The sequence below is a fragment of the Rutilus rutilus genome (genome assembly GCF_951802725.1).
Source record: "Rutilus rutilus genome assembly, chromosome: 25".
Taxonomy (NCBI): domain Eukaryota; kingdom Metazoa; phylum Chordata; class Actinopteri; order Cypriniformes; family Leuciscidae; genus Rutilus; species Rutilus rutilus.
Genome location: NC_140229.1, coordinates 612,393 through 624,892, shown reverse-complemented (window position 1 = coordinate 624,892; position 12,500 = coordinate 612,393). Strand labels below are relative to the sequence as shown.

Here is a 12,500-nt window from a genome sequence, read left to right as displayed (position 1 = left end):
GTCTCCGGCCCATTCCACACGGGACTTGAACTGCGGCAGCGTGCCCGGGAAATGCTTCCCACCGGAGTGATAGAAGATCTGTGGAGGATGAAGAAAACATCCATGATGATCATATGATGCCTGACATTATTAGACATACATAAGTGACCCTGAACCACAAAACCAGTCACATGGGTCATTGAAATTGAGTTGAAAATAAGCTTTGCATTGATGTATGGTTTGTAGGATAGGACAATATTTGGCCGAGGCAAAACTATCTGAAAATCTGGAATCTGAGGGTGAATTGAGAAACTGACAAATCTTTTGAGATCATTGAGAAAATTGCCTTTCAAGTTGTCCATTTATGTCCGTGATTGTGCTGCATTCACTCACAAAAATAAATGTTTTATATATTTACGGTATGAAATTTGCTAAATATCTTCATGGAACATGATCTTTCCTTAAATCGCTAATTTTGACCCATACTGTGTATTGTTGGCTATTGCCACAAATATACCCGTGCGACTCGTGACTGGTTTAGTGGTCCAGGGTCACAGATCATAGATGAAGACTCACTGAAGTGGGCTGTCCCGTGTCTCCCTCCGCTAGGAAATACCACGTCACTGAAGCCGCACTTCCGACCACCTCTTTAGACTTAAAGCTACAGCTCAGAGTCGCTGAGGTCCCGTTCTCCACAAACACCTCGGCAGGAGTGAACACGTCTATCGCCGACACGCCTGAAACACAGACACACACCCGTCAGGCATACACCGACAGCTCTTACAGGCACACTACTGTGGTCTAAAGCTGTTATTATTTCATGCTATTGCTGGGTTAAGAATGCTAACAGCTGGGTTCAAAATATTTTAATTGATACAAATTATTTTAACCTTCTGGTGCTCTTCTGTCATTTTTGACCCAAAAATTATTAAATTTTTTTTTTTACTTCATGGGAATGGTACGAATCTTGGTAAAGGTTTTGGCACTTGCTGTGTGAAAAAAAAGAAAGTTTCGAACAGGTTAAATGGTGCTGTAAACATTAGTCACACTTGTGCTCCTCGCGGTCAGAAATGAGCGAGTTTCCTCTAGTGGAAGCGTTTGGAACTGCAGCCGAACAACATCTCACTGAAAGATCATTTACTGAGATATCAAGCTCAAATTTGGAGCACAACTTGTTTAGATTTATGATTTAGATTTTCTTGCAGTTTTAGAGTAAAATGTGTTTTTGAAATTTTGCATTTTTCATGACAATAAACGTAAATTCTGTAACTTTTTTTGTGCACTTTTTAGAAAAAAATGTCACTTCAGCAATAATCTACCAAGTGTCGTCTTTGAAAAGAGATCAAACTTCAGTCTGTGCTCTAAAGTATTCAATATTTACCACAGTTTAAGAGTCTATACTCAAAAAGTGAATTTGGATTATACAGCGTAAATATCATTTAGTACCATAAAATCCCCTAAAAATACAAAATATTAAATAAAAAACATTATCACACTAAAATATAGTACATTCCTTTCATTGAAATAAAAAATAAATAATAATTCGGTCATTTCTGACCACCAGGCGAAGAGCACCCTAGGGTTAAATATTTAGATCTCAAATACTGAATTAAAGTAGTGTCATTACAAAGTTATTATAATGTTATTAGTAACCTTACACTAAAAACGAACGAATGTGCAATTTATCTTTTCTTAAGAAAAGTGGACATGTATTGTACTTGAAATAAAATCCAAATGAATCGAAACCGGAATTGAATTGCAAGCTTGTGAATCGAAATCGAAATGATATAAAACACATCAATGAATAATACAGGCGTCTTCAAACAATACCATGGTATAATTTAGTGCTTAACTAAATCACTTTAAACCCTGACATAAAGCACTCTGTATAAAAACAGACCATGTAAACGGTGTTATTTAAGGATTTACACCAGATGCTCATTAAAATACACGAAATAAAATAATTAATTCAGATTTGAGTCTTTATTGTTCGTCTCTCCTGGTTTATTAAAGGAAACTCAAGCTGATAGTTCAGGTTTGATCAAATTAAACCCAAAACGTTTAAAAATACAATAGTACGCGATTAAATTATGGAAGTTATTAATTAATCAAAGGAACGTTTTTGTGAGTAAAAATGATATAATGTAATATGAGGGAGGCTAATGTGCTAACAGAACAATACGAGCTAAACTTCCTGATCTGAGAAACACTTTAAACACACGCACACTGGATGTATTTAAACGAGCTGCTTCAGAACATTAAATTAACACAAAACAAGAGCTGTTCTTTATAGACTCGCTTCATGTGATATTAAAACTAAATCACCAGATAATTATTGATGTTAACGGAAGCTAGCATGTTAGCACGGAGCAGCGCTAACGCTCACATATGACGTCAAAACGCCTCGGATAAATCAAACAGATCTTACCCGCGATGATAAACACCACAGAGACACACACTGAAACATAACTGTGTGTGGAAATCGGAAGCCTAATTTCCATCCTTTAGATTTCATAAATATCGCCCGAGTTCCGGAGCCTCAGTGTTTGTTTACAGCATCAGACCGACGGAGGTGCCCGCTGATCTCAGGTCAGACTCAGTGACGTCAGCACTGGTGTGCCGAACACACTCTACTGGTCTCAGATCAGCTCTGATGGACCGAATGTAACGAACTACTGATCTCAGAGCGGATATTGGGTACACAGTATTTTAATGTTGGTTATAATAAAGATTTGAATACATTTGCTTTGCATTCTGACCTTTGTCGCGAGAATTGTAATAAAAAATAAACCTTTCACACTACCGTCTGTGATTCTGATTGTGATCTCAGTTTTAATAATACTAACATATTTTATTGATAATATGTTATTATTATTATTATTATTATTATTATTTATAATTGTTTCACAACTCTTTCGGAATAACACAATATTTCCCTTAATATTTATCTTCTTTGCAAACTGTATATCCACAAATGTGAATTCAGTAATAAGTAGAACGACTTCAATTTACAAAACCTTTTATTTGTATACTCTTGTTGATGTCTATAAATTAATTTTATATGTTCTTTTTCTTGTTTCTTTTTTTTCCTCTCGTTAGCAGAAAAGTAATAGCATTTTTTGTGTATTATGTTGACAATGGGTGTGTTGTTGTTAAATTGTGTGTATTATACACACAAGTTTTGTATTATAAATATGTAAACTGTATTTTTTTTTTTTTATTTTTTTTTTATTTTTTTTTTTTTGCATTAATAAAAACAGTCCCCTCATAAAAGAACTGAAAACAAAATAAAAGTCTTTTGCCGTTCTACTTCCGGTGTATGTCGGGCTAGTCGCGGAGCATCGATCGTTACACAGCGGGTTTGACTCATAAACAGTAGGTTTGACTCGCATTGTTATTAATCTCAATAATCCTCTATTATGGCGACTTTCTTCGGCGAGGTGTTGTCGGTGTACTCGAGAGCTGTCGAGGAGGATGAGTATGATGATATGACGAGGGAAAACGAGGAAGATGAACAGATCCGACGGGAAATAGAGGAGAAGAGGTAAAATCATGCATTATATTTATTCATAATGCAATAAACTGTGTCCGTCCGTAACATTTGATTTACAGTCTTATTTCATCAGTTTTTTAAGAGACTAAATGAAAACACTATCCTTTCGGTTTCACTTCAGCCGCGTGTGTTTCTGTCAAGCTGCTGTGAAATAAACTTGAGTCATTTATATATATATATATATATATTTAATTGTTTTAATGTTTTTAATATTATTTTATGTACATATATTCCCAGCTTTGGCATTGTTGTATTATTTACAGTCATGCCAATAAAGCAATTTTGAGTTTGAATATTAATATGGATCATCACTGTGTTTATCACGTCACAGATCAATCAATACACACACACACACACACACACACACACACACACACACACACACACACACACACACACACACAGTTTAAAAGCAGCATGTTCATGTTTACAATATCTTAATGTGGGTTTCCATATGATTTATTATATCTTAAATATGACACAAAAAGTCAAAATTGACTTACAAGTCATAATTATGACATTAAAAAGTTTAAATTATGAGTTGCAATTATATGACTGTCATAATTACAATGTCAATTTCTACTTTTAATGTCATAATTACGTAATAAAAAGCTGAAATTATGAATCTCTATGTCATAACTACAACTTTTAATGTCACAATTTCAACATTTTGTCTTGATTTAGTCTTAGTATGCTAATTTCTACTTTTAATGTCATAATTATGAGTGATTTACAAAAGGTTGTTTTTTTATTCTTATGTGACAGTCATAAATTATGAAGTTAATTATAGACAGCAGACTTAAAAGTTTTAAATTATGAGATAAAAAGGAATTTCTATAGGCCTATATATAATTACTGGTTTTCCTGTAGCTCAAACAGTAGAGCGTTGGCGCTTGCAACCCCAAAAACAGGACAGGGGTTCGATTCCCAGGGAAAGCAAGAACTGATAAGAATGTAAATGTGTACCTTGAAATGCTTTGGATAAAAGCGTCTGCCAAATGCATAAATGTAAATTTACTACTTTTTTCTCATAATATGACAGTCTGTCATTATTTTGACACTTTATATCATCATAATTATGATTTAGAAAAGCATGATTTTGTGGCGGGAATGGGCTTTATCTGAGCTGCGGTTGATAATGAAAGTAATTGAGTGTGTGTGTGTGTCTCAGGCGTGTGGATGTGTTCTGGCTCTCAAACACAGACAGTGGGTCCCTGTCGTGTTCGGATCTAATCATTGCTGCGGGTCCAAACGCCACTGGTGAGAAACATCACGCTTCGCTCTAGAGATCCCGCGGAACCTGATCTTGAGCTTCTCCTGTCCCCCTGTCCCCCTGTTCTCCTGTCCCCCTGTTCTCCTGTCCCCCTATTCTCCTGTTCCCCTATTCTCCTGTCCCCCTGTTCTCCTGTCCCCCTGTTCTCCTGTCCCCCTGTCCCCCTGTTCTCCTGTCCCCCTGTCCCCCTGTCCCCCTGTTCTCCTGTCCCCCTGTTCTCCTGTCCCCCTGTCCTCCTGTTCTCCTGTTCTCCTGTCCCCCTGTCCCCCTGTTCTCCTGTCCCCCTATTCTCCTGTTCCCCTATTCTCCTGTCCCCCTGTTCTCCTGTTCTCCTGTCCCCCTGTTCTCCTGTCCCCCTGTCCCCCTGTCCCCCTGTTCTCCTGTTCTCCTGTCCCCCTGTCCCCCTGTTCTCCTGTCCCCCTGTCCCCCTGTCCCCCTGTTCTCCTGTCCCCCTATTCTCCTGTCCCCCTGTTCTCCTGTTCTCCTGTCCCCCTGTTCTCCTGTCCCCCTGTTCTCCTGTCCCCCTGTTCTCCTGTTCTCCTGTCCCCCTGTTCTCCTGTCCCCCTATTATCCTGTTCTCCTGTTCTCCTGTCCCCCTTTTCTCCTGTCCCCCTGTTCTCCTGTTCTCCTGTTCTCCTGTCCCCCTGTTCTCCTGTCCCCCTGTTCTCCTGTTCCCCTGTTCTCCTGTTCTCCTGTCCCCCTTTTCTCCTGTTCTCCTGTCCCCCTGTTCTCCTGTCCCCCTGTTCTCCTGTTCCCCTATTCCCCTGTCCCCCTGTTCTCCTGTCCCCCTGTTCTCCTGTCCCCCTGTTCTCCTGTCCCCCTGTTCTCCTGTCCCCCTGTTCTCCTGTCCCCCTGTTCTCCTGTCCCCCTGTTCTCCTGTCCCCCTGTTCTCCTGTTCCCCTGTTCCCCTGTTCTCCTGTCCCCCTGTTCTCCTGTTCCCCTGTTCTTCTGTTCCCCTGTCCCCCTGTTCTCCTGTTCCCCTGTTCCCCTGTTCTCCTGTCCCCCTGTTCTCCTGTTCCCCTGTTCTCCTGTTCCCCTGTTCCCCTGTTCTCCTGTCCCCCTATTCTCCTGTTCTCCTGTCCCCCTGTTCTCCTGTTCCCCTGTTCTCCTGTCCCCCTGTTCTCCTGTTCCCCTGTTCTCCTGTCCCCCTATTCTCCTGTTCTCCTGTCCCCCTATTCTCCTGTTCTCCTGTCCCCCTGTTCCCCTGTTCTCCTGTTCCCCTGTTCTCCTGTTCCCCTGTTCTCCTGTCCCCCTATTCTCCTGTTCTCCTGTCCCCCATATTCTCCTGTTCCCCTGTTCCCCTGTTCTCCTGTTCCCCTGTTCTCCTGTCCCCCTATTCTCCTGTTCTCCTGTCCCCCTGTTCTCCTGTTCTCCTGTCCACCTATTCTCGTGTTCCCCTGTTCCCCTGTTCTCCTGTTCCCCTGTTCTCCTGTTCCCCTGTTCTCCTGTTCCCCTGTTCTCCTGTCCCCCTATTCTCCTGTTCTCCTGTCCCCCATATTCTCCTGTTCCCCTGTTCCCCTGTTCTCCTGTTCCCCTGTTCTCCTGTCCCCCTATTCTCCTGTTCTCCTGTTCTCCTGTTCTCCTGTCCACCTATTCTCGTGTTCCCCTGTTCCCCTGTTCTCCTGTTCTCCTGTTCTCCTGTTCCCCTGTTCTCCTGTTCCCCTGTTCTCCGGTTCTCCTGTCCCCCTATTCTCCTGTTCTCCTGTCCCCCTGTCCCCCTGTTCTCCTGTCCCCCTATTCTCCTGTTCTCCTGTTCTCCTCTTCCCCTGTTCCCCTGTTCCCTTGTTCTCCTGTTCCCCTGTTCCCCTGTTCCCCTGTTCTCCTCTTCCCCTGTTCCCCTGTTCCATTGTTCCCCTGTTCTCCTGTTCCCCTGTTCTCCTGTTCTCCTGTTCCCCTGTTCCCCTGTTCTCCTGTTCTCCTGTCTCCCTATTCTCCTGCTCCCCTGTTCTCCTGTCCCCCTATTCTCCTGTTCTCCTGTCCCCCTGTTCTCCTGCTCCCCTGTTCTCCTGTCCCCCTGTTCCCCTGTTCTCCTGTCCCCCTGTTCCCCTGTTCTCCTGTTCTACTGTTCTCCTGCTCCCCTGTTCTCCTGCTCCCCTGTTCTCCTGTCCCCCTGTTCCCCTGTTCCCCTGTTCTCCTGTTCCCCTGTTCCCCTGTTCTCCTGTTCTCCTGTCCCCCTATTCTCCTGTTCCCCTGTTCTCCTGTCCCCCTATTCTCCTGTTCCCCTCTTCTCCTGTTCCCCTGTTCTCCTGTTCCCCTGTTCCCCTCTTCTCCTGTTCCCCTGTTCCCCTGTTCTCCTGTCCCCCTATTCTCCTGTTCTCCTGTCCCCCTGTTCTACTGTTCCCCTGTTCTCCTGTTCCCCTGTTCTCCTGTCCCCCTGTTCTCCTGTCCCCCTATTCTCCTGTTCTCCTGTTCCCCTGTTCCCCTGACCCCCTGTTCTCCTGTTCCCCTCTTCTCCTGTTCCCCTGTTCCCCTCTTCTCCTGTTCCCCTCTTCTCCTGTTCCCCTGTTCTCCTGTTCCCCTGTTCCCCTCTTCTCCTGTCCCCCTGTTCTCCTATTCTCCTGTTCCCCTGTTCTCCTGTTCTCCTGTCCCCCTATTCTCCTGTTCTCCTGTCCCCCTATTCTCCTGTTCTCCTGTCCCCCTGTTCTCCTGTTCTCCTGTTCTCCTGTTCTCCTGTCCCCCTGTTCCCCTATTCTCCTGTTCCCCTGTTCTCCTGTCCCCCTATTCTCCTGTTCTCCTGTTCTCCTGTTCCCCTGTTCTCCTGTTCCCCTGTTCTCCTGTCCCCCTGTTCTACTGTTCCCCTGTTCTCCTGTCCCCCTATTCTCCTGTCCCCCTATTCTCCTGTTCTCCTATTCTCTTGTTCTCCTGTTCCCCTCTTCTCCTGTTCCCCTGTTCCCCTCTTCTCCTGTTCTCCTGTTCCCCTATTCTCCTGTTCCCCTGTTCTCCTGTTCCCCTGTTCTCCTGTCCCCCTATTCTCCTGTTCTCCTGTTCTCCTGTTCTCCTGTTCCCCTGTTCTCCTGTTCCCCTGTTCTCCTGTTCCCCTGTTCTCCTGTTCTCCTGTCCCCCTATTCTCCTGTTCTCCTGTTCTCCTGTCCCCCTGTTCCCCTGTTCTCCTGTCCCCCTGTTCCCCTGTTCTCCTGTCCCCCATTCCCCTGTTCCCCTGTTCCCGTTCTCCTGTCCCCCTATTCTCCTGTTCTCCTGTCCCCCTGTCCCCCTGTTCCCCTGTTCTCCTGTCCCCCTATTCTCCTGTTCTCCTGTCCCCCTGTCCCCCTGTTCCCCTGTTCCCCTGTTCCCCTGTTCTCCTGTTCTCCTGTCCCCCTATTGTCCTGTTCCCCTGTTCTCCTGTCCCCCTATTCTCCTGTTCCCCTGTTCTCCTGCTCTCCTGTTCCCCCGTTCCCCCGTTTTCCCATTCCCTTGTTCACCTGTTTCCGTTTCCCTGTTCCCCTTTTCTCCTGTTCTCCCGTTCTCCTTTTCCCCTGTTCACCTGTTCTCCCGTTCCTCTGTTCTCCTGTTCCCCTGTTCCCCCGTTTTCCCATTCCCTTGTTCACCTGTTTCCGTTTCCCTGTTCCCCTTTTCTCCTGTTCTCCTGTCCCCCTATTCTCCTGTTCTCCTGTTCTCCTGCTCTCCTGTTCCCCTGTTCCCCCGTTTTCCCATTCCCTTGATCACCTGTTTCCGTTTCCCTGTTCCCCTTTTCTCCTGTTCTCCCGTTCTCCTTTTCCCCTGTTCACCTGTTCTCCCGTTCCTCTGTTCTCCTGTTCCCCTGTTTCCCTGTTCTCCCGTTTCCTGTTCCCCTGTTCTCCTCTTCCCCTGTTCCCTGTTTCCCTGTTCTCCCGTTCACCTGTCCCCCTGTTCTCCTGTCCCCCTGTCCTCCTGTTCTCCTGTTCTCCTGTCCCCCTGTCCCCCTGTTCTCCTGTCCCCCTGTCCCCCTGTTCTCCTGTTCTCCTGTTCTCCTGTCCCCCTGTCCCCCTGTTCTCCTGTCCCCCTGTCCCCCTGTCCCCCTGTTCTCCTGTCCCCCTATTCTCCTGTCCCCCTGTTCTCCTGTTCTCCTGTCCCCCTGTTCTCCTGTCCCCCTGTTCTCCTGTCCCCCTGTTCTCCTGTTCTCCTGTCCCCCTGTTCTCCTGTCCCCCTATTATCCTGTTCTCCTGTTCTCCTGTCCCCCTTTTCTCCTGTCCCCCTGTTCTCCTGTTCTCCTGTTCTCCTGTCCCCCTGTTCTCCTGTCCCCCTGTTCTCCTGTTCCCCTGTTCTCCTGTTCTCCTGTCCCCCTTTTCTCCTGTTCTCCTGTCCCCCTGTTCTCCTGTCCCCCTGTTCTCCTGTTCCCCTATTCCCCTGTCCCCCTGTTCTCCTGTCCCCCTGTTCTCCTGTCCCCCTGTTCTCCTGTCCCCCTGTTCTCCTGTTCCCCTGTTCCCTTGTTCTCCTGTTCCCCTGTTCCCCTGTTCCCCTGTTCCCCTGTTCTCCTGTTCTCCTCTTCCCCTGTTCCCCTGTTCCATTGTTCCCCTGTTCTCCTGTTCCCCTGTTCCCCTGTTCTCCTGTTCCCCTGTTCTCCTGTTCTCCTGTCTCCCTATTCTCCTGCTCCCCTGTTCTCCTGTCCCCCTATTCTCCTGTTCTCCTGTCCCCCTGTTCTCCTGCTCCCCTGTTCTCCTGTCCCCCTGTTCCCCTGTTCTCCTGTCCCCCTGTTCCCCTGTTCTCCTGTTCTACTGTTCTCCTGCTCCCCTGTTCTCCTGCTCCCCTGTTCTCCTGTCCCCCTGTTCCCCTGTTCCCCTGTTCTCCTGTTCCCCTGTTCCCCTGTTCTCCTGTTCTCCTGTCCCCCTATTCTCCTGTTCCCCTGTTCTCCTGTCCCCCTATTCTCCTGTTCCCCTCTTCTCCTGTTCCCCTGTTCTCCTGTTCCCCTGTTCCCCTCTTCTCCTGTTCCCCTGTTCCCCTGTTCTCCTGTCCCCCTATTCTCCTGTTCTCCTGTCCCCCTGTTCTACTGTTCCCCTGTTCTCCTGTTCCCCTGTTCTCCTGTCCCCCTGTTCTCCTGTCCCCCTATTCTCCTGTTCTCCTGTTCCCCTGTTCCCCTGACCCCCTGTTCTCCTGTTCCCCTCTTCTCCTGTTCCCCTGTTCCCCTCTTCTCCTGTTCCCCTCTTCTCCTGTTCCCCTGTTCTCCTGTTCCCCTGTTCCCCTCTTCTCCTGTCCCCCTGTTCTCCTGTCCCCCTATTCTCCTGTTCTCCTGTCCCCCTATTCTCCTGTTCTCCTGTCCCCCTGTTCTCCTGTTCTCCTGTCCCCCTGTTCCCCTATTCTCCTGTTCCCCTGTTCTCCTGTCCCCCTATTCTCCTGTTCTCCTGTTCCCCTGTTCTCCTGTTCCCCTGTTCTCCTGTCCCCCTGTTCTACTGTTCCCCTGTTCTCCTGTCCCCCTATTCTCCTGTCCCCCTATTCTCCTGTTCTCCTATTCTCTTGTTCTCCTGTTCCCCTCTTCTCCTGTTCCCCTCTTCTCCTGTTCTCCTGTTCCCCTATTCTCCTGTTCCCCTGTTCTCCTGTTCCCCTGTTCTCCTGTCCCCCTATTCTCCTGTTCTCCTGTTCTCCTGTTCTCCTGTTCCCCTGTTCTCCTGTTCTCCTGTTCCCCTGTTCTCCTGTTCCCCTGTTCCCCTGTTCTCCTGTTCCCCTGTTCTCCTGTCCCCCTATTCTCCTGTTCTCCTGTTCTCCTGTCCCCCTGTTCCCCTGTTCTCCTGTCCCCCTGTTCCCCTGTTCCCCTGTTCTCCTGTCCCCCATTCCCCTGTTCCCCTGTTCCCGTTCTCCTGTCCCCCTATTCTCCTGTTCTCCTGTCCCCCTGTCCCCCTGTTCCCCTGTTCTCCTGTCCCCCTATTCTCCTGTTCTCCTGTCCCCCTGTCCCCCTGTTCCCCTGTTCCCCTGTTCTCCTGTTCTCCTGTCCCCCTATTGTCCTGTTCCCCTGTTCTCCTGTCCCCCTATTCTCCTGTTCCCCTGTTCTCCTGCTCTCCTGTTCCCCCGTTTTCCCATTCCCTTGTTCACCTGTTTCCGTTTCCCTGTTCCCCTTTTCTCCTGTTCTCCCGTTCTCCTTTTCCCCTGTTCACCTGTTCTCCCGTTCCTCTGTTCTCCTGTTCCCCTGTTCCCCCGTTTTCCCATTCCCTTGTTCACCTGTTTCCGTTTCCCTGTTCCCCTTTTCTCCTGTTCTCCTGTCCCCCTATTCTCCTGTTCTCCTGTTCTCCTGCTCTCCTGTTCCCCTGTTCCCCCGTTTTCCCATTCCCTTGATCACCTGTTTCCGTTTCCCTGTTCCCCTTTTCTCCTGTTCTCCCGTTCTCCTTTTCCCCTGTTCACCTGTTCTCCCGTTCCTCTGTTCTCCTGTTCCCCTGTTTCCCTGTTCTCCCGTTTCCTGTTCCCCTGTTCTCCTCTTCCCCTGTTCCCTGTTTCCCTGTTCTCCCGTTCACCTGTTCCCATGTTCTCCTGTTTTCCCAGGCTTCGTCTCGGCGTACGTGCTGAGCTCTGGAGGCTGGCGGCCCGTGGCCCGGGTTTCCCTGTGGAACGAGCGGAGCCGAACTGACGGAGAGCCATCATGTGTCCTGTACCAGCAGAAGCAGGTGAGGAGATCACACACACACACACACACACACACACACTTACTCACCACACATTACATATCACAGAACCTCAGCAATCACAAGGTCATAATCTGACTAAACCTGTCAAGATCATCAAGTTTGTGCTTATTTAAAGTGTAAGTTGCAGGTTAAATTTTTCACGAAGTAATGCAATGTGTTTATTAAACATAAAGATAAAAACCGCCCACCATTGTTTTTTATAGCAAAATGCTGATATAATATGAAAAGTTGGCACTTTTAACAGTGGTTTTAACCGCTCCCGCTCCCTTCCACTAGATGGGGCGTGACGTCATAAGAGGAACTCACTAGTAGAGTTACCGTACACTAGCAGCTATATTCGCCTTACATAACTTCAGAAAAGTTCGTTGTATGTTTTATTTGATAAAAAAAATTATGAATAAAATAACTCCATTGTAAACATGCTCGTGTGTGCTGACTAAAAGGGGAACGTGATCCAGCCTGAAATGAGAGTAAGCTAATCGCAAAACAAACGGGTTCAAGCACGTCAGATCAGCCGGTCACAGGTCGAGCTGTTCGCGTTCACCTCACGGCAGCACACTCTCCACTGCTGATTCGCCCACACAAACACAGTGATGGGGACATCGATCTCTCTTTTTCTTTTCTGACAATAAACATCGCTAATTTAATCGTGAGAAATTGATAATGCGTGGATTGAGGAAGGGTATTAATAAAGTTAACTTACATGACATTTGAGGCGTCGATGAGACTCGCGATTGATGCCTGTGCAGTGTGTGCATCTCTACAGCTCTGATTTTGACTGACACCACCATGTACTGTAAGTAAATAATGTCTTCAGTCGTTGTCCCTCCTTGCTATTCTACATGACCTGGACACCAAGCCAACCCTCCACTAATTAATTCTCCTCACACCAAGCATTAATAACTCTTTGAGTGCCATGGCTCCCCTCTCTCACGCCTGACCAGTTAAAAATTGTATGGCTGTCGTCCATAAAGAATTTGATGGTTTCCCACATCCTCAGTCGTTCTCCAAATAGCCATAATATAGTAGGAATCTAGCAGAGTATGGGTTGCGAGTTCCTCTTATGACGTCATCACCCAGTAACTGAAAAAACGCGCTACCTTTGAAG

General features: G+C 47.3%; 2 protein-coding genes across 2 annotated transcripts in view; one reads left to right on the top strand and one right to left on the bottom strand.

The window, feature by feature from the left end:
- Positions 1-2,660, bottom strand: part of mpzl1l (myelin protein zero-like 1 like) — a 17,559-nt gene extending 14,899 nt beyond the window's left edge. The window contains exons 1-3 of the mRNA XM_084400585.1: positions 2,408-2,660; positions 556-716; positions 1-78 (exon numbers count right to left, since the gene is read on the bottom strand). The exon at positions 1-78 is cut by the window's left edge and continues 136 nt beyond it. Of these exons, the coding sequence (XP_084256711.1) occupies positions 1-78; positions 556-716; positions 2,408-2,480 (312 nt within the window). The 5' untranslated portion in view covers positions 2,481-2,660. The remainder of the gene's footprint in view (positions 79-555; positions 717-2,407) is intronic.
- A 607-nt stretch (positions 2,661-3,267) lies between these two features.
- The window catches only part of psmg1 (proteasome (prosome, macropain) assembly chaperone 1), a 16,755-nt gene continuing 7,522 nt past the window's right edge, over positions 3,268-12,500 (top strand). Inside the window, exons 1-3 of the mRNA XM_084400438.1 lie at positions 3,268-3,523; positions 4,704-4,792; positions 11,250-11,371. Coding sequence (XP_084256564.1) covers positions 3,399-3,523; positions 4,704-4,792; positions 11,250-11,371 — 336 coding nt within the window. The 5' untranslated portion in view covers positions 3,268-3,398. The remainder of the gene's footprint in view (positions 3,524-4,703; positions 4,793-11,249; positions 11,372-12,500) is intronic.